Here is an 18,827-nt window from a genome sequence, read left to right as displayed (position 1 = left end):
CCGTGGTCCAGAGCCGCCACGCAGAGGCGGAGCCGGCGCAGCCCCAGCAGCGAGCCCACGGTCAGCACCTGCCCGCTGCGGGGCACCACGAAGAGCAGGCGGCTGCCGGCGCCCGGCGGCCAGGAGCGGTAGGTGAGGCGCGCGTTGGCGCCCTCGTCGCCGTCCGAGGCGCGGAGCCGGGCCACCTCCGTGCCCAGCGGGACCAGCTCGTCCACCTCCAGCGGCCGCGCCGGCGGCAGCCGCGGCCGGTGGTCGTTGCGGTCCAGGACCCGGACCCGCAGCAGCGCCTGCCGGGGGGACCGTCCCGCCCGCCGCCGCAGCCGGAGCTCGTACTCGGGCTGCGCCTCCCGGTCCAGGGGCTCGGCCGTGTGGAGCAGCAGCAGCCCCCGGCCGCCGCCGGGCCGCCGCTGGAGGGAGAAGCGGGAGGCGCCGTCGCCTTCCAGCGCCCACTCCCCGGCCGGCTCCCCGGGGCACAGCAGCCCCCGCAGCGGCATCCGCAAGCCCCGCACACGCGTCCCCGCCGGGCTGTTCTCGGGCACCTGCCCGGAGAAGCGCAGCAGGCGGGGGAAGCCCCCGCACCCGGACCCCGCCGCCCCGCCGAGCAGCGGCAGCAGCAGCAGGACCGGGAGCAGCCCGCAGCCGCCCCGCCGGCCCCGGCCCATCCCGCCGAGCGGAGCGCAGCCCGACTCTGCGCTACTCCCGCCGCGGGCACCCACGGCACGGGCAGCCCTGGCCCGTCCCGCGGCCAGTCACGGCCGTGGGCGGGGACGGAGCGAGCCCGCCCTGCGTGGTCCAGCCGGGAGCCCGCCCGTGGCAAAGCGCACAACGCTGAGGTGCAAATTTCTCATCTTCCCCTATTCCGTGGCAAAGGCCACAACGTCGTCTCGCAAATTCCTCATCTTCTCCCATTTCACACTGCCCGTGAGGGTAATCTGTGAGTGATCTCCCGTGTCCTTGTTTCAACTCGTGAACCTTTTGTTATATTTTCTCTCCTCTGTCCAGTTGCAGAGGGGAGTGACAGAGCAGCTTTGGTGGGTGCCCGGCATTCAGCCGGGGTCAAAGCACCACATGCATCCAGCTGCTCCCTCCCGCTCTTCTGCAAGCTGAGCAGGCACAGGATGAACTTTGCTTCCCGGGGGGGGGGCGGCCCCCACTTGGGGGAAAATGGGCAATCTGTCACTCTCCTGAGCCTGTATGGAAAAAACCCACCCAGCCAAGCTACAGGAACCACCATAAGAGAAACAGGAAGAAACCACTATTGCATAAAGGAGAGTGGACCTTGGGACACTTGAATCATTGGAGAGTAATTGTCACCCAGCAGATACGCTTCTCTGTTGTAAGTTGGGCTTGTCTTGGAAGCACAGCCTCTCAGAAGTGCACATTCAGGTTGCTGCTCCTTCAGGAAAGATGCAATATTTTTGGGACAAGAACTGTGTGTGCTGTTGTTGAGAGCAAGAGTGAAATTGTCCTTCTGAATGCACCAAGCGAACACATCAGTCCCACTAAACATGCATAAAACAATCTGGGCATGGAACTCATTGCTCTGGTTAATCTGTGATCAATGGAAGTGTGAATACAAGCCAGAACACTCCAGTGTCAATCACTCCCCACTACTCATCAAACCAAACAGTACTCATTTTCTCAGTGCTCCAAGCACAAGTTCCCAGCCGCATCTTCTTGTCAATAAACAAGAACAAGAGCATCTCCCTTCACATAGTGATGGTAACAGCTCAGGAACAGCCTTTTGCAGAGCTTCCACATCCAGCTGGTCAAACTGTGTGAGGTGTTGCTCCATCAAAAATGCTCCCTCTTCCTGCTTCGAACAGGCTTGCTAGTTTTACTAGAAGGTTGTTAGGAAGGCAAGGGTGTTTGTCGCCAGCTGTGTTGTAACTTCGGTGATGACATATCTAGGCTGGAAGTGAAGCTCTGCTCAAGAAAGCCAGAACACATTTCACTCATCTTTAGTGTCGAGGTTTGACACTGGCCCAGTGCCAGGCACTCATGAGAATCACTTGCTCACCCTCCCCTGGCACAGCTGGGCAGAGGAGAGAAAGAAAGTTAACAAAGGCTCCATGAGTTAAGGACCGGGATTAAAAAAACCCAAAAAACAACACTTCAAGGGCAAAACCGGCTTAACTTAAAGTCACACAGGGAATTTATTGCTAACAGAATCAGACGAGGATAATGAGAAGTAAAATAAGCCCTTGGAACACCTTCCTCCCCCCCGCCCCCAGCCGCTCTCTCCTTCCCCCCAACAGCACAGGGAGGCAGGGCATGGGGGTTTGGTCACTTCATCACCGAGATCTCTTTCCGCTGCTCCGGGAGAGGAGTCCTTCCCCTGTGCGACCGTGGGGTCCCTCCCACAGGACCTGTCCGGCGTGGGTCCACCCTCACAGGCAGCAGCCACACCGCCCCTGCTGCAGCGTGAGCCCCTCCCACGGGCCCACAGCCCTCCCAAACTGCTGCGCCGTGGGTCTCTCTTTCCACGGGGTGCAGTCCTCCAAGGACAGGCTGCTCCAGCCTGGAAGCGGGGCCCTCTGTCTCCAGCGGGTCTTCCACTGGATCACAGCCTCCTCCAGGCATCCACCCGCTCCACCGTGGGCACCTCCCCCACGGGCTGCGGGTGGATCTCTGCGTCCCCCGTGGATCCCCATGGGCTGCAGGTGCACAGTTGCTGCACCATGGTCCTCACCACGGCCTGCAGAGGAACCTCGGCTCCAGCACCTGGAGCACCTCCTCCCCCTCCTTCTGCACTGACCTTGGTGTTGCCATGTTGTTTTCCCTCACATGTTCTCACCTCCTCCTCTTCTCTGACTAGAATCCAAAATCTTATGACTTTGTTTTGGTTTTCTTCTTAAATACGTCATCACAAACGCGTTACCAACCTCTCTCATTGGCCCAGTTTTGGCCAGCAGCATGTCCATCTTTAGAGCCATCGGCCATTGGCTCTGCTGGACATGGTGGAAACTTCCAGGAGCTCCTCACAGGAGCCACCCCTGTGGCCCCTCCGCTACCAAAACCCAGGCTGTGCAAAACCAATACATTTAGTCAAATATTACGGGCAACAGTCAAAGGTGACAACCAACTGCTAGACCTGCACCTGCACCACCCAGGGAATTACCAGTTTTAAGGAGAGGTAATTGCTGGGAGATCACATCCCATTATTACAAGCTTTCAGTCTTTATTTTTTACCCCATCAAGGTGAAGGGGTGATAGCTTCTAAAATTTGGCACAATGCAAGATCTCAGACTGGGAAGGCAAAAAGTAAAACCAAGTAGTTTTACAGAATGGTTTACCAGTAACAACATGAAAGTAACCATCAAGATCCATCCATGGTTAATGAGCTATAGCAAGCTTTGAGTATATTATGGTTACTCTTTGTGCACTAATTCCTTCCTTCACAAAGGCACTAGAAAGCTCATTAATTTAAAACACTTAAAGAGCCAGCCAGACCATGCAAACAAGTGTTCAGCTTAGGACAAGCTCAGATCTGTATGGAGACACAGCACAGCATTCCCTCTTCTGAAGTGTGTTGCATCCTTACACAACTTTCAACAAGCAAATGAAATCCTCTCAAAATCAAGTTCCCATTTTTAGCCTACATTACAGGACACACTACCCTTTCTATTCTCTTCTATTCAAGCACTTAAAAATATCCAGTTTCCTCTACAGCCTGTGAAGATAGAGACTGGATATTATTCACAGTATTCCCTCCCATCTATGAACCCATGTATTTCTAATACATTAACACAGCATCTTGGTGATGAAAATTCAGGCTTCTCCTGCATGTCACTCCCATTTCCAGAACTTAGGGCACACCTTACAGTGCGGAACCAGAGCCAAGCTCACCCAGTGGATACTCACTAGCACTGTTATATTCAACATCCAATTACACAAAACCTGTGTGATTACAAAACAAATGTATAAAGATATTTGTGGACACAAATCCTGCCCTACAATTTAAAGAGATGCAAACATACTTGAGTGTAGCCAAATTTTCCAAAGGAACGTGTCTGTTCCTGCAAAACTGAAGAATCCAGAGACTGATACGGTGTTAATCCAAGATGACCAAGAGGTCATCTCAGTAAAGATACTGGAAATGGTTCTTGGCTTCAATAGGAAACAACATAGACAAGAAATAAATACAAATAAATAAGCTCCTTAGATATTGTCTAAACCAACACAGATATCTTCTGGACACTGTCAGCTTCTATTGCCAAAGAATCATAGTGAAATTTAGTTTCAGGGTTCTTCTTAAGCAAAGGTGATACAGCGAACTGAGGACTGTGAACTGCAATCACTAAATCTAAGAACTGCCATTCTGAGGCCAAATCCCTGGAATGAAAACAGCAGTTCAGACTACAGCTCAGATTGTCATAAAATGGGCCAAACTGGGAGGAGAAAAAAAGAAAAAAAAGGAAAGAAAAAAAAAAGGAGCAGCATTTATCCATGTGCTAACAATGCTGAAATAGATGGAAATGACTGTGTGTGTGTTTCAGAAATAGGTTTTCATTATGAAATTAAAAACAGGCTTGATTTTAATGCACCTTTCTAAAATTGCATAAATAGTTTAATCACTGCTGCTGCAGTGATTTTGTCTTATTGCCCAGAATTGAAGTCAGATCAGCCACAGAAACCACAGGTGCAGCCAGCAGTTACTCTGGGGAGACCACAGCTCCTGCACTCAGTCTCACAGAGAGTGTAACGTGAGGCAGTGAAGAAGGGAGCTGCATTCTTACCCATCCTTTTTCAACTTACTTCAGAGGGGAGAATGGCTTAAGGCATCACTTTATATTCACCCTCACCTTACAGAATATTCTGGTATTTACTGCAGTTTAAAAATAAAGTCAGCCTTAACACGTTTTGGGTCTCTCTATTACTACTCAGTACAGTGCCAGCAGCAGTCATGGCTTGACAGCAGACAGTACAGTTGTAAATGTGAAACAGGAAGAAATTCCAAGGCATTGTAAAGCTGCTCAAAGTTCTGAAAGTAAATGTATGTACTGATAGTACGTTATAACCTACTGAGTAGTTCTGTAATACTCAGGATTGCTTAATGTTTGTATATTCTATATACGCAGTTTAATCCATAACAAGATGCATCTCATCTCATCACTATTAAAAAATGCCCGTCACATTCATTACCCAAACAACCTGAAAGCATACAGGGATCGAAGTATGGTAAGCTGGGTCACTGCAAAAATGGGAAATTCTGGGAAACTAGGTCCTACAAACAGATTGCAGAACTACTATTTAAGTGGAAAATAATCCAAACCAATAGTAATTTCACCTAACACCACTGAATCATTGATTATAAACAGAATATATATTTTGTAGAGATACACACTCACATAAAACATAAACATCTATTTGTAGACATATATCAATACAATTCTATTATATAGACTAGAATGTTCTCTGTTTCACAGCTAGTTACCACGGTCTCAGTTTTGCATAAAGGCACAGAAGAATAGACAAACACCAACATGAATTTCATGCTGCCAGGAAGCTCCATTTCCCCTTTGAGCTAAGCAACCACAAAGCTTGGCTGCTTGAATGGCTAAACTTGAATACTTCAACATCAGCTCATTTCCTGACTAGCCTAAAACAAAGCAGTTTGATAAATGCTCAAACTCAGAATCAGTATTAATTAAAGATGTAAGTACATAATTTTTTTTAGGTGGTAAATGATCTGTTTTTGGAGAAGTGCTCCGTAGGGTATTTCTACTGTCTTTGGAATTTAACTAAAATAATATCAAGATTTTTGTATTATTACATGCTAAATTACTACAAAGTAATCTGCATTCAAAGATTTCTACTAATAATATAGTATAAAAAAATAGAGGGCTCCAAAATATGTAATCATGATCTGTAAAAATTCAAGGCAGATAATACATTAGTAGATTAAAAAAAATTAAATCAGTTGGCATTTGACGTTGCATAGCAATTTATTTCCAGGTGACATGCTTGCTGTAGGAAGATCTTTAGGGAGAAAGTCACAGAGTTCAGTAATTCCATATGAAGCAGCTCATATTTTGCTGTTCATCCTCACACAAGTATGTCTCAACAGGCAGTCAGAGTCAGCACGACATATGGATCCAGTCTGAGCAGGCTGCTTGTCATCAAGAGTTGCAAGACTGTTTATGCTGCTCATCAAGACAGACATTTGAGCTATGCTGTACAGTCTTCCCTTGATTTCTCAAAGGATAAAATGGTTTGTGTCCCAAACAATCCACACTTTCTGGGCTTGGCTTTTATTAATTTTTTTTCCACAGAAAAAAAACTTGTTACAAGAGAAAAATATTTACTATGTATACATTATTTTGATAAAAAACCATCCAAGACAACAAACAGGACAAAAGCAATTGTATTCTAGACTTGTTATTAAATAGCTGCACATAGATAAGTCCATATGCCATACACACTACTGCTGAACATCACTGTTAACAAGTAAAGCACCACCAATAATTCTTCTGTATTACTGAAGTAAACAAGTTTGAAACTTTGAAAGTATTTAAACGTTCTGTCCCATCGAATTAAATAGGTAACCTTAAACATCACTTGAAAGGCAGAAATACATACACTTAACTGTGCTGAAACCAAAACCACTGCTGGATTAATTACATTTAAATTCATTGTTGAGGTACAAACAATTCAAAAGATCTTTAGGCATCACTAGCTCTGCATTTGGCATTGTTAGAGTGCAGCAACATAATGTTTGTTAATAATTGTTTTTTTAGCTGTAATGATGAAGTAGAAAAGATTATTAAGATAACACATGCTGTATGTCTTCGAATTCCCACTTTTTTTCCCCTCTAAAGTTCGGTTTTTAAAAGACTATTAAAGCGTGATTATGCAGATTTATGTTATTATTTCACATGAAATATTGCTTGTGTTGAAATAAACTTCTGCTTCTCTTTCATCTCCAGTACCACAGTACTCCAGTGTCCACCTGCCCATCAATCTTTAGCAGACTTACAGATTCAATCACCACTAGTGATAAAAGAAGTTGCTCATTCCATCTCCAAAACACAATAGTAAAACAGACACCTCTAAATGCAAACACATCATGTGTGCACACACCCACGCATTCACAAGCACAGCCTATGCTTTCTCCAGTTGGAGTTGTGGTTGAAGGACAGGTTATATGAAGTTTTAGAAAGTATTTCAGGGACACCTTACAATCCCTACAACCTGATCTTGCAGTTCCTTTTCATGTGAATTGCGTGAAAAAGCTGATGGAATGTCACAAGGTATGGACACTTGCAGAGGACTTAGTGAAAATGAGGTTGTAAGAACAAGACTTGGTCCCTAGCCTCTACCTTTCAGTAAATAGTAATGCCACCAGAGCAAATAGTTGGAAGAATTTTCAGTGCCTGTGAAACCTTTTGGCCCTCTTTCTTTCACATTTGTGTATCTTCTCCTCATTCCCACTCCCATGGAAACTGTATTTAAGACTGTGTTGTATTAAACTGTATTTCCATTTACCTCAGAAGAAATAAAATCAATGTTTTTTTAAATAATATGAATAGAAGTTAATGGTCAGAAATACATTTCCTTAGTCTCAAGCATCTCCTGTCAAATCTGAGTTCAAGTATGTGGTAATTCAGGAAGTGAAAGAGCATTTTTTTAAGGTTAAGACAAAACTGTGCATGTTAGTTTAGCTGTGGGTTGGTCAAACTTTAATTCACAAGTCTAAGGATAACAGGTGGATGCCTGAAAATACTATACTAATTTATTCTTTCAAGGTATTTTTTTTTGCATTTATTAAGATCAAGTATATCAGAAATTGGAGATGTGAAGGAGGAAATAAGCCAGCAAAATAGCCACACAAATTGCTATGCAAATTCTCATTCTTCCCAGTGAACAGCTGTTAGATGGCTGGCACACATTGCGCTGCACTACTTAGGACTCGGGCATCCTCAGAGGCTGGCATATTAAGACACAACAGAAACTCTAGAAATCAGAGGGACAGGAATTTAAAAAAAAAATCTTCACAAAAAGAAACAGGAATTGAGGTTTTTGTTTGTTTAATAAAAGCTTGCAAGGCACATGTTTCAACTGAATTGCAACATCTACAGCAAAGCAGATCAAAATTTGTAAAACTTTCTCACAACCCTTTCAGGGAGTTAAACCTGTGATCTGGTTGAAAGCCAAACCAGGGTTGTCTGCACAAGTCTGGTGTAATTATGCCCTATTGTTGTCCCAATGAGGGATATCACTGGAACTTATTATTTTTCACAGAAGCTGGAGATCAAACAACATTTTTGCTAGCTGTAGCTGGATAAGAAATTCATTCACTTTCTTTGTAAGACATGATTCTTTCAGTCACTCGTTTTAGTTATGCCTTTTTACAGGAACAACCACAATGTTCTCCCAAATAAAAGGCTCCTTCTCTTACTTAAGGCTGCTGTGCCAATGGTGTTGCAATATAATTTTCTCTAATATAAAAAGCAAGGTAAAAATCTTAAATGATTCTCCTAAAGCAGAATCAATTGAAGTATCAAGAATACATCTTAAAAAGTATGACAAAACTAATAACAATACCTATATCACAGTTCAAATAAAATTCAACTCGTTCATTTAAACATGTATGAAGGCCAACGTGCTACAAGACAGTTTTGTTTAGGTGTGTGGGTGACCTCATTTGTGGTTTTCTTAATATGTGTGCTCTACATGTAGGTGTTCAAACTACATTCTACATGGTAACACAACAGTGCAGTAAAACACAACAGGCAGTCAAGGACAGTTGAATGTTGCATCCTGGCATGGCAGTCTAAGGCATGAAGCCATAAGCTCTGCGACTTCATCTACCCAAGTACAGCTGTAACCCTGAAGTTTGCTACCTGGAATGCTTTATTGCTGATATGAAGTGATATTCATGAATTACTAACTTCAAGAGATTAAATGACCGACACACAGACATGTAATTCCTTGACAGTGATTCAAACAAACTTAAATTGGAAAAGGAACTCGAAACTTCCTTCCAAGTATTACATCTATATCCACACATACAGAGGGGGTTCCTGCAGGCCTGCCATAGCTCTAGTTAATACATGAGCTTCTGTTGGTATCCAGTAATGGAGTAGTCAGAAACAGCCCAGTGCAGTAAAACATGGACTTGTGCACAAGCAAATAAATGCAGCCTGCACTCCAGCAGACACACAGGTACACACTACCCCCAACATGATGCCTGTATGCCCAGAAAGGATATTTACTTAAAACTTGTAACTCAGTTATACTGGTAAATGTTTCTCTCAGTGACAACATCCTGTACATTTGATGGATTTATCTGAACATTGGTTTAAAAAAACCCGCATAATTTAACATTTTGTCAAGACTCATAGGCCTAAAAATATAACTGAAAGTAAAAAACAGATTACAGACATGTCGGCTTTTACAACAATAAAGCTTTTTTTCTTTTAAATCACTCCAAAAGTGATAACAAGTTTTAAAAAAATCTCAGCACTACGTGTCAGTGTAAAGTAAGCAAGTGTATCTGCATAGAGCAGAGAAGAATCACGCACATACAACAACATGCTGCAGTTTCTAATTTCAGAGTTAAAATCTCTGATTTGCAGAAAGGATTGTTTTGCAGCTTCCACTTGCAGGATGGTTTGCAGATTTTTCAGCTGAGGGTTCATCCTATCCTGCCAGATCCTTCATTAAAGACATCTGGGCTCCAAAGAATCATTTCCACATGCCTGATAGACTGGTCTCTGGGCCAGGTGTTACATGAATTTGTAACTACAGGTAACTCCTAAGGGGTGAGCAGCTTCTTCCAAAACTTAGTCCTGGCTTTTTTTCCAGTTACACCTATGTTAAGCAAAGCTACTGTTACCTTTTATTGGATTTTCCATTCTCAACACTAGGTTTAGGCCCAGAGTTGGAATTAAAACATCATTCATTCTCCTGAAAGTCTATCAGCCAGCAACAAAGAGGATGAACAGATAATTTGTTAAGAAAAAAGAGTTGTAGAGGCAAAGGGGCTCATATAACAAAGACAAATTTTAGAGGGAAGCAAAACTGCAGAGTACTTTCCCAAATTTTCAAAGATCTGTGTATTTGCATAATTGATATAAAAATAGCTATGAACATCTGTACCATTATTCATTAATGGTGGTGATTATAGTGTTTTAAATGACAGTTATGGCACTATCTTAATATAGCTATTGCATAATAAGTTGAACGAAATGAGTATCACCCATCCCTCTCCACACACACATATACCAGCACACACACAGAGGGGGTAAAACCGAAGTGCAGAAGTCTCAGTAGCAAACCTGGTTGTCCTGCTACACTTGCCTGAAAACAAGTATGGCATACTGCGGTATACTGGCCCATTCTGGTGGCTGCCGAGAAAGACACACTTATGCATACACACATACACACTTAAGTGTGGAAAAATGCTGAAGACAAGATCTTTCCTGAAGATCTGAGCTTGTCAGCTCCTATTGCTAGGTCTAATTCCTAGCATTTCCACCAACATGTCTCTGTGGACAACACAGACAACAATGCAGATATCAGTGCCTTAATCTATGGAAGGGTGGTTTAGGTAAAATCTTCCTTATTTGATTTATACAAACTATACAGCTACACATAAGGTGTATAAATGTGTGTTTGATAAACACAGAAATGTTTACCATGGAAGACAGGAAGAATTAAAACACAATAAAAAGAAACCCCAAACTAAAAATCCAAACACTTACTTGGAAAGACTTAGGATATTGATTGCTTTCTGGCTAAAAAATAAAAGCTACATGACTTAAATGAGCTCTTTAAATAATTTTTCTGTATTTACTGAAGTCTATGCACATCAGCTCTCTAATGCTGAAGTTAGAAATCCCATTTACATGAGGATTAAGATCATTTATAATGGGAAGAAAAAGCTAAAAACATGGAAGACTGTAACACATTGTAGAGACTGTAAAATTGATAAATATTCCCGTTTCCTTCAAGGATGGAATATGTGTCTGCTGATCTGTGGATCAAAGAATTTCAGTTTGGTAAAATAAAGCCGTCAGTACACTGTATGTGTGCACATCTATCTGCAAAAATAAACTTCCTTGATCAAAAGGAACTTTTCCAACTGAAATTCATTCACAATCAATCCTCAGAAAGAAGCTTGCATGCTTTTTCATGACTGGAAGGATATCACAGTGTTGATTCTATATACAAAGTAGGATCTATTCCAGTATACTCGAGTGAAATAATTCACATATGGAGAATAGTTCATTTTGATTTCATGACAAAACCGTCCATATTTTGAGTAGGCATAGTTGTCACCTTCCTCACAAACCACCTGTCAGAAAGAAAAAGACCTAATTAAAGTACTGAAGAAAAGTGGTTACAGAGTGTAATTCTGTACATTTAATTAACTTTCATATTCTGTAAATTTTGTTTATGATAGACATTTAATTTCCACATTGTACAGTTCCAATAAACTGAAAACACACTTCCATATAATTTGTTTAACCACCTAAAATAGTCTTTGTGAATTACTCCCTTTGTCAAGGTAACGGATATTAAAACCAGTGTACTTCATTCATACTACAAAGAACAACAGCAGTGGAAATTACCCACATGCCCCATTTACCCAGTAGTTCAAACCTGACTGGCACAGGGCATACCAGTATGAAGGAAAGGAAAATCTGAACTACCTTTTCCAGGCCAAGTAAGTTTGACATACCTAATAAAGACCAAAGACACACACATTGCCCTACAAATGCCAACCAATTGACTTGGAAGCAAACTGTTTCAGCATCTACTGTCTGATATCCCTGAAGAAATCCCTTCATCAGAAATTCCTTCTGATGGCACAAATTTACATGGTTTCAAAAAAAGGTGGTAGGACAAACTCATGAAGAAAAATCCACCAGTGGCTGCCAAACACAAAGATAATTGCCCTGAGCTACAGGCCTTCAGCAACAGACTGCTGGAAAACATTTGTCTTTCCCTATCAGTAAACCTATGCTCTCAGCCAGTGTCAGAAACAAGATATTGGACTAGGACTATAGGATATAGCACAAGCTAGAAAATAGTACTTATCTTCTTAAACACAGCAATTCAAAACACACCCACAGACCTGTCAACATAACAGCATAACACACTGTCCACTGTCTCACTTACTTTGGGAATAAGTAAATGCTGCAGTTGCAGTCTCCAAGTACGTATGCACTAGCCTCCACTACTTTGAAATGTCTTGATAATCTTCCAGTATGACTTAGACAATTTTTGTTAGCAAGCAAACTGAGAGATTTGTTTAAAGCTTCCTGAGACAATACACTTTAGTAACTTTCCAGAATAAACTATGTCTGAGAAAAACCCCAACATACCCAAACCAACCACTCCCCCCAAAACAACAACAACAACAACAAAAAAACACAAGAAGGATTATCAAGCTTATGTGCAAGAGAGAAGCACGCAGGAAGCATGGAGATGAGAGATGCAGGGGTATGAGGGTATGGAATCCTCAAATTGTGGTTAACCGCTCCAGTGGAGATCCTAAGTGTGAAGAGGAAACAGGAACTTACTCATGCAAATACAGATCTGAGAAGAAACTGAGAGGTGACATGAGCTGATTAACAACGATGGAGGTTATTCACACACACACACTCTAGTTATGGTACAGTATATACAATATATATCCTGTATATATACTATATATATATATATATATATACACAATATATATCCTGGAATAATCACAGCATACATGATTTTAGCAGCAAGACAAAGAAAGAAAGAATAGATTTCAGCAATGGTAAGGAAGTTAATAGAAAAATTGAGACAATATCCTTCATGGATAAAGTAGTTAGGAAACCTAGAACTGAAACTGATACCAGTTGTAGATTCCTGGGGATATACAGAATAATCCCCATGTAACATACCACTCCTATAAATTACTCCCTCAAGACAAAGCAGCTACAGGAATAAAATCCTTGCATTACAAGTTTTGAACAATGTTTCATCAAAAGTAGAGCTTATAAAATAATTAACACAGATTAACAGCTTGGATTTTTCCTGAAGAAAGGAACGTAAGACTATATACAGGAAGCATATGTATGTCTTCCCCATTTAAGAAAAGGAAAAGATTCAAACCAAGGATTCACTTGGTATAGTTAACACACACTAGACTCTGATGTCAAATAGGTGCTTAAGTTCCTTCTTGGACAGGAAACCAACTAAATGTAGGTAACCTGTGATTGCTTAGAAGTAACTGGTGACTCCCTCTTTCCTGTTGACCTGAGAACAAGCAATGAAACTCTAAGCGAGTTCAAGGCCACTCCCCGCCTTTATAAAATCAAAATTTTTGCGGATTTCCAGGAAGCCAATGAACAAGTGGAGTGAGATCACCTTATAAACCCCATCTTACTCCCTCCTTCAGCAGCAAGAGCAGCACTAACAACAGCCAAAGAGACAGAACATGGCAATGACCGAAGCAGCATTCATGGTGCAGTTTACTCAACCAGTCTTTCTACCAGATGTGGTTTAAACTATCTATTGGTGTGCTAACCTATCTGCAAAGCCGAACTAAATAGACTTGCACCCTCATCAGAACCAAACAGGCTGCACTGAACTAAATAGCAGGCTGGTCCTAACCCCAGCCAGAGTTCTTCTAAAACTGAGTGCATCCATTTTAGTATTTCATCTTCAAAGCTAATAAAGAATGCCTTCTGAGGCAGGACTTCACTGCTTTTGTAATTACCTCTTCAGATGTCAGTCTTGAACATTTATATATAGTTAATGGTACTTAATGATTGGCTGAAAAGCAGCACAGCTAGATACTCATCTGTTAGGAGGGATTAGGGCAGTTAATAGTATTGGATAAGATTACAAGTTTAAGAAACAGCAGTCCAAAACTTAACTGATCACTTTTAAAATTTGAGTCTTTGTCTACACGTCAATTACAATAAGAAAAATAAGACCAGCATTATAAGATTTGTTTTTAATTTAATTATTTATGCATTCAAACATTCATTTTTTCTCACCGATACTTACATGACCGTTAGCAATATCCAACAGATCTTTAATTCTACATCCTCTTACAGGTCCCACTTCATTGCAAATTGAATCTTCAATAACCAGAAAGTTGGCTTTGTAAGATGTGAGTATCTTATAAATGTCCTCTGCTGACCTCTTTGAGTAGATCTGATAAATCTGTAAATTAAGAAAACATGTTCATGCCATGCAAAAATCAGGGGTAACTTAGATACTGGGACACACACACACCCCCAACAATGACCTATCTGCAATAACAAATGGTATGGACACACCAAGATATAAAAAGTTTGGTTTTGAAATCTCCCAAAAGTGAGGAAATAGCCAGCTGAATGGGAAGTATTTGTCTCTACTGATGGTAAGTTCTCATCTTACATACTCCAAGTGGCCTGAAAAGTCTTTGGAAATAATATTTTGATATTGTTTCTGTGCAGAGTGAAGTACTGACAATCTACTTGATAATCCATGTCTGCTGGACTCCTGTGTCCTCTTCCCTTGTAATACATTTGATTTTTTTTTTCATTACTTTTGGGTGAAGAGGAACACAGTTTCTGTGAGATGCCACATTTATGGAGTTGGATACTTACATTCTCATTTCTTTTCAGAAGATCATCATCATTATACAAAGGCAAACTCGACACCGTCCATCCTGTACAGAGCTTAATCACACCCATGAGCTGTGGGCTGCCTGCAAACACTGCAGCCACAGGAGCCTGTCGTCTGCAAAAGCAACACCAACACACGTGTGAGTACTGCATGCACTCATCAAAACAATTTAATACACTGTGGGATCTGTTAGTGTGCTGCAGAATGGAGTACATGAAGATATCATTGGGGGTCTAATTACAACTGGTGATGGCATTGCTGTGGCAGTACCTTCCTTGCCAGGGAAAGCTCAGACCTGGAGCAATATGGAGTTTGAAAGGAAGGGTTCCTGCTGGGGCAAGGGCTGATGGTTGGTCTCTCCTCCTTGCAATCCACCAAGCACCATTCAGAGTGGGCCTGGAATGGATCCAAGTACTGCTTTTCTGAATGGTTGCCAACTCGTGACAAAACAAGCTTGGGAGAGATGGTAGGTAGAAGGAGAAACAACGTGATGTTATCTTGTAGGGGAAAAATTTGTGATTGTTGTAACTTGATCTCTAGGACCACGTATTTCATAATCTATGAGAAAATAATGTCAGCATACAGAATAATGCCTACAGCAATTATATTTCTGGGCTTGGTATAATTTTTTGACTATTTGTATTTCTGTATTAGTGAAAGAAAACAGTCATTGTCACACTTTATTACAGACTTTGGCAACTTCAGTAGAGAAAATTCAAATTAAATTTGTATTATCAGAGAAGACTTTAAGAAAATATTCTGTAATAATGACATTGAATTAAAATTTCAATATGAATAGCTAAGTATATCCATAAGAAGAAAAAAAAATCTTTGTTTTCTTTAAAAACAAGAACAGCTGCTACAAATAAGGGTAGTCAAATTGCTCAGAGCTGGGTGAATCTCAATGAAATTCACCATGATTAATTATGTACTTGAAGTATATGCAGACTAACATAAAAGCAATTAGATACTTGGCATTATTCCACTTGCTGCCTTGAAGAGCTACAGCAGTGACAAACAACATACACTACTACCACAACAAGAAGAAATTGGCTGGAACACTAATTACCAGCCTTGCCTTTTCTGAAGACGAACAGGTTGACATTAAAGACTACATAAACACAGAAAGTAATATTCTAAAAAAATACAGTTAAAGCTAAGCTATCTGAACACAAGGGATCTAATTTTCAGAAAAGTGCAGTTCCTAATGACATAGTTCAAAGTTAGATTGAATGAGGCAGAATGCAATTTTGAAACTTCTGGTGGTAAGAAAAATATATCTGTGAAAATAACTTGACTTGGTATTCGCTGTGTATATGTTCAGTACAAGCTATATAACATAGCTCCATACTCACTGTGGTCAAAGGGGAAGTGTGAATCATATATGTTCCTCTCCATGTGTCCTGACAAAAGTCTCTAAATCCTCACATCCAGGCATTTCTTTTTATTGGCTCAGGCACATAACATTTCAGTGTTTTTGTCCCCTGCTGGCATTACAATCAATATGAATCCTCTAATCTAATGAAAAGTTAGCGTGCAAAGAAGCAAGTACGAAGATCTCCACCTCTATTTGGAAACAAGGTCTTGCAATGACATTAAATATGACTTGCTTGTGTGTTTCAGGATCTTCTCTTGTAATCAATGATAAACTCCTGTTTCTTTTCATGGGAACAATACCAAACTTAAAATACACACTTCTTTCCCCATGTATCACTGAATGACTTAGCAAGGGAAAACCTAGCTTGATAGAGGTAGCTCCACAAACTGCTGAGATAAAAGTACCCTTACAAAAAGCAGTAAAACAGAAATTTTGGACTTCATGCTTACTTTATCCATGTCATAAGTTCTACTGTATCAGGATCATAGAATTCTTGCAGTTCTGTAAGCTCTGTCATTATTCTAGGGAAAAACTGATGGAAATGCTTTTGGTTACTTACAGTTAAAAAAATTATCTATAGAGCATCTCATTACATTAAGGCTTTAAGTGACACAACAGAAATGGGTTTCAACAGTTTTCCCTCCTGACTGGTACTTTTGCTTGAGTATTTTGCAAAACTCAGCTTACACTTACTTACCTGACAGCAGGAGACCCTCTCCACCGTAAGTATGTTAAACAGAAGTTCTCATCACTCTCTGTTTTATTAGAACACTTATAATTAAAAGTAAATTAAAAAACAGCAGCAACAACATTCATAAACATTACATGGCCTTAAATGCATCAAAACCATAGTTCAGGTGGTCATATGCAAATGCCTACAAATACGGGCACTGAACCGAAAAGATGATAAATCTCTCATGGTAAATCTGCTTGAGCAGGAGGGAGTGGACTGTTGTGACTTGATGGAAAGGTGTCATGCAAGCAAGACCAGAGAGAAGAAATTTCCTAGAGAAGCCCTGGTAATGTGCCCTGGACTTGCTTCTGACTCCAATCACTGCAGTGAAAGAAAGCACACTACATTCTGAGAAGTGGAATATCTCAGTTCATGCTCTTGAAAAACATTTTGGGAAAAGGAGGGATTCTGTGAAGTGAGATAGAATGCCACCTCTTTCAAACCAGGCCAGATTGCAACCCTGCATCATGGCTTCCCTATCCTGTCAGGTTTGAGGTCCTTTACTAAGAAGGGAGATTTTGTCGGTCCTTGCACCATTTGGAGCATTTATCTGAGAAAGGCATGGCTGGAAACTGGCCAGCCTTGAGGGGCTGGAGCAGGTACATATACATGCTGTTGTAAAAACTAAGTGAAAGTTACTGGATGTTAGCTCTTTTGGAAAAGAATGAAGTTTACAGGTTATGCCAGACTAAAGGGACAACTTATTTGGGACAGCCACAGTAGACAGACAGTTAGAAGTGGGAGCCTGCTTTTAACTGAGGGGTTTCCACCCCCATTACCTGGACAACTCAGCTGTTGAGTGACAGCAGTCTACAACCAGCACAAGAGCAGCTGCTGTATGTTAGTGTCAGGGCTGGAAGCACTGCTGTTACACATACACTGGAACTACTCCCAAAACAGATGGATGGGAAGAGGAACTGCTACTGCCACCCCAAGGAGAACCTCCTTCACTCATCAATCACAGCACCTGGAAAAACCTAGTTAGGGGAGGGACTATGCCAGACAGTCAGAAGGCAACCAAGCAAAAAGATGCTGAGCTAGACACTCAGCCTTTTATAACCACAGATTAGATTAGGAATCTCAAGGCATTTTTGCTGCTCCGTTACTTCTAATCAACATTCCCAACCTCAGGGATGTGCTATGAATCTGGAGAGCAAACTGTTACTTAAAAGCAGAAGCTGCATCTGCAATGGAAGAAGCCCTCTAGAGTCCAAACCTCCACACTGCTTTCATTAAAACAACTGAAAAATAATTACTTTGTTAACTAAATTAGTTTCCTCTATTGTAATAGATTTCATAACTCTTTTGAGCAACTCTAACTTTTTTTACAGACAGTATCTATTGCTCCATCAAAACCATGTAAAAAGGCTACAAGAGAAAATTTGGTTGCAATGTAAGATAGATGTTACAAAACCTGTTAAAATATTGTTGGTCAAGACTGGCTTCTATATATGAATTCTTAGAAGACTATCCAAACTATTTTAAAGCTGTGCCAATACAGCAGAGGATTACACTTTATGAGATGTTTCACATGTTTTTTGAACTCACAGGAGCTTAAAAAATTATTTCCAGATACTCTACCCTCCAGTCTGTCTGCAACTTGCAATAAAGAACCAAATATTCATTTTAAACATGGAAACATCTGTGGCTTTTCTTCCCTGTATTGTAGTAGGTACACACCTCAACACGATGGTCTGCACAAATAATTTAATTCCATTATAACTTGATGGGAGCTTTTCAAACAGATTATTTGCATATGGCCTCCTGTAATTTTACTTCATCTAACTTCACTCCTTCTCACTAAAACTAAGATTGAGGAAATATAGTTTTCAATATCCTGTGTTTTCATCTGGCAGTATTTTCTTTGTTCAGTCAGTTTATACATTCAAAGCTTAACAGCTGAATATGATAAACTCTTCATTTAAATTTAAACACTTCTTAATTACAATAAGTGATCATTAACAAATTTAATGTCAAATACCTTACACTGAAAAAAGTGAATAGTTTTGCTTAAAAACGAAACATATTTTCAGTGGATGATAGCTTCGATTTCATCACATATATTTAATTTCACCGAGCACATTTCATTATATTTGCTCACCATTTTGA

At 41.0% G+C, this 18,827-nt stretch overlaps 2 protein-coding genes and 1 long non-coding RNA gene across 5 annotated transcripts in view; 1 reads left to right on the top strand and 2 right to left on the bottom strand.

Annotated features, from left to right (window-relative positions):
* LOC121668475 (neural-cadherin-like) overlaps positions 1 to 592 on the bottom strand; it is a 54,705-nt gene extending 54,113 nt beyond the window's left edge. The window contains exon 1 of the mRNA XM_042036322.1: positions 1 to 592. Coding sequence (XP_041892256.1) covers positions 1 to 494 — 494 coding nt within the window. The 5' untranslated portion in view covers positions 495 to 592.
* A 4,712-nt stretch (positions 593 to 5,304) lies between these two features.
* Positions 5,305 to 18,827, bottom strand: part of DPY19L4 (dpy-19 like 4) — a 33,148-nt gene continuing 19,625 nt past the window's right edge. For 2 of the 3 annotated variants that reach the window (XM_042035697.1, XM_042035698.1), the window contains exons 16-19: positions 16,435 to 16,517; positions 14,589 to 14,721; positions 14,002 to 14,160; positions 5,930 to 11,302 (exon numbers count right to left, since the gene is read on the bottom strand). In XM_042035697.1, coding sequence (XP_041891631.1) covers positions 11,138 to 11,302; positions 14,002 to 14,160; positions 14,589 to 14,721; positions 16,435 to 16,517 — 540 coding nt within the window. In that variant the 3' untranslated portion in view covers positions 5,930 to 11,137. Of the gene's footprint in view, positions 11,303 to 14,001; positions 14,161 to 14,588; positions 14,722 to 16,434; positions 16,518 to 18,827 lie in introns of all 3 variants that reach the window. The other variant, XR_006017297.1, reaches the window with a different exon arrangement.
* On the top strand, positions 12,156 to 17,591 carry LOC121668195. Its single transcript, XR_006017299.1, has 3 exons — positions 12,156 to 12,166; positions 13,608 to 13,612; positions 17,511 to 17,591. It is a non-coding gene; the product is annotated as an uncharacterized LOC121668195 (long non-coding RNA).

The sequence above is a fragment of the Corvus kubaryi genome, unplaced genomic scaffold (assembly GCF_017639235.1).
Source record: "Corvus kubaryi isolate FWS band 111438036 unplaced genomic scaffold, C.kubaryi_AGA036_p1.0 37385, whole genome shotgun sequence".
NCBI lineage: Eukaryota > Metazoa > Chordata > Aves > Passeriformes > Corvidae > Corvus > Corvus kubaryi.
Note: the sequence above shows the minus strand (reverse complement) of the source record. Positions and strands in the feature narration are given on the sequence as shown.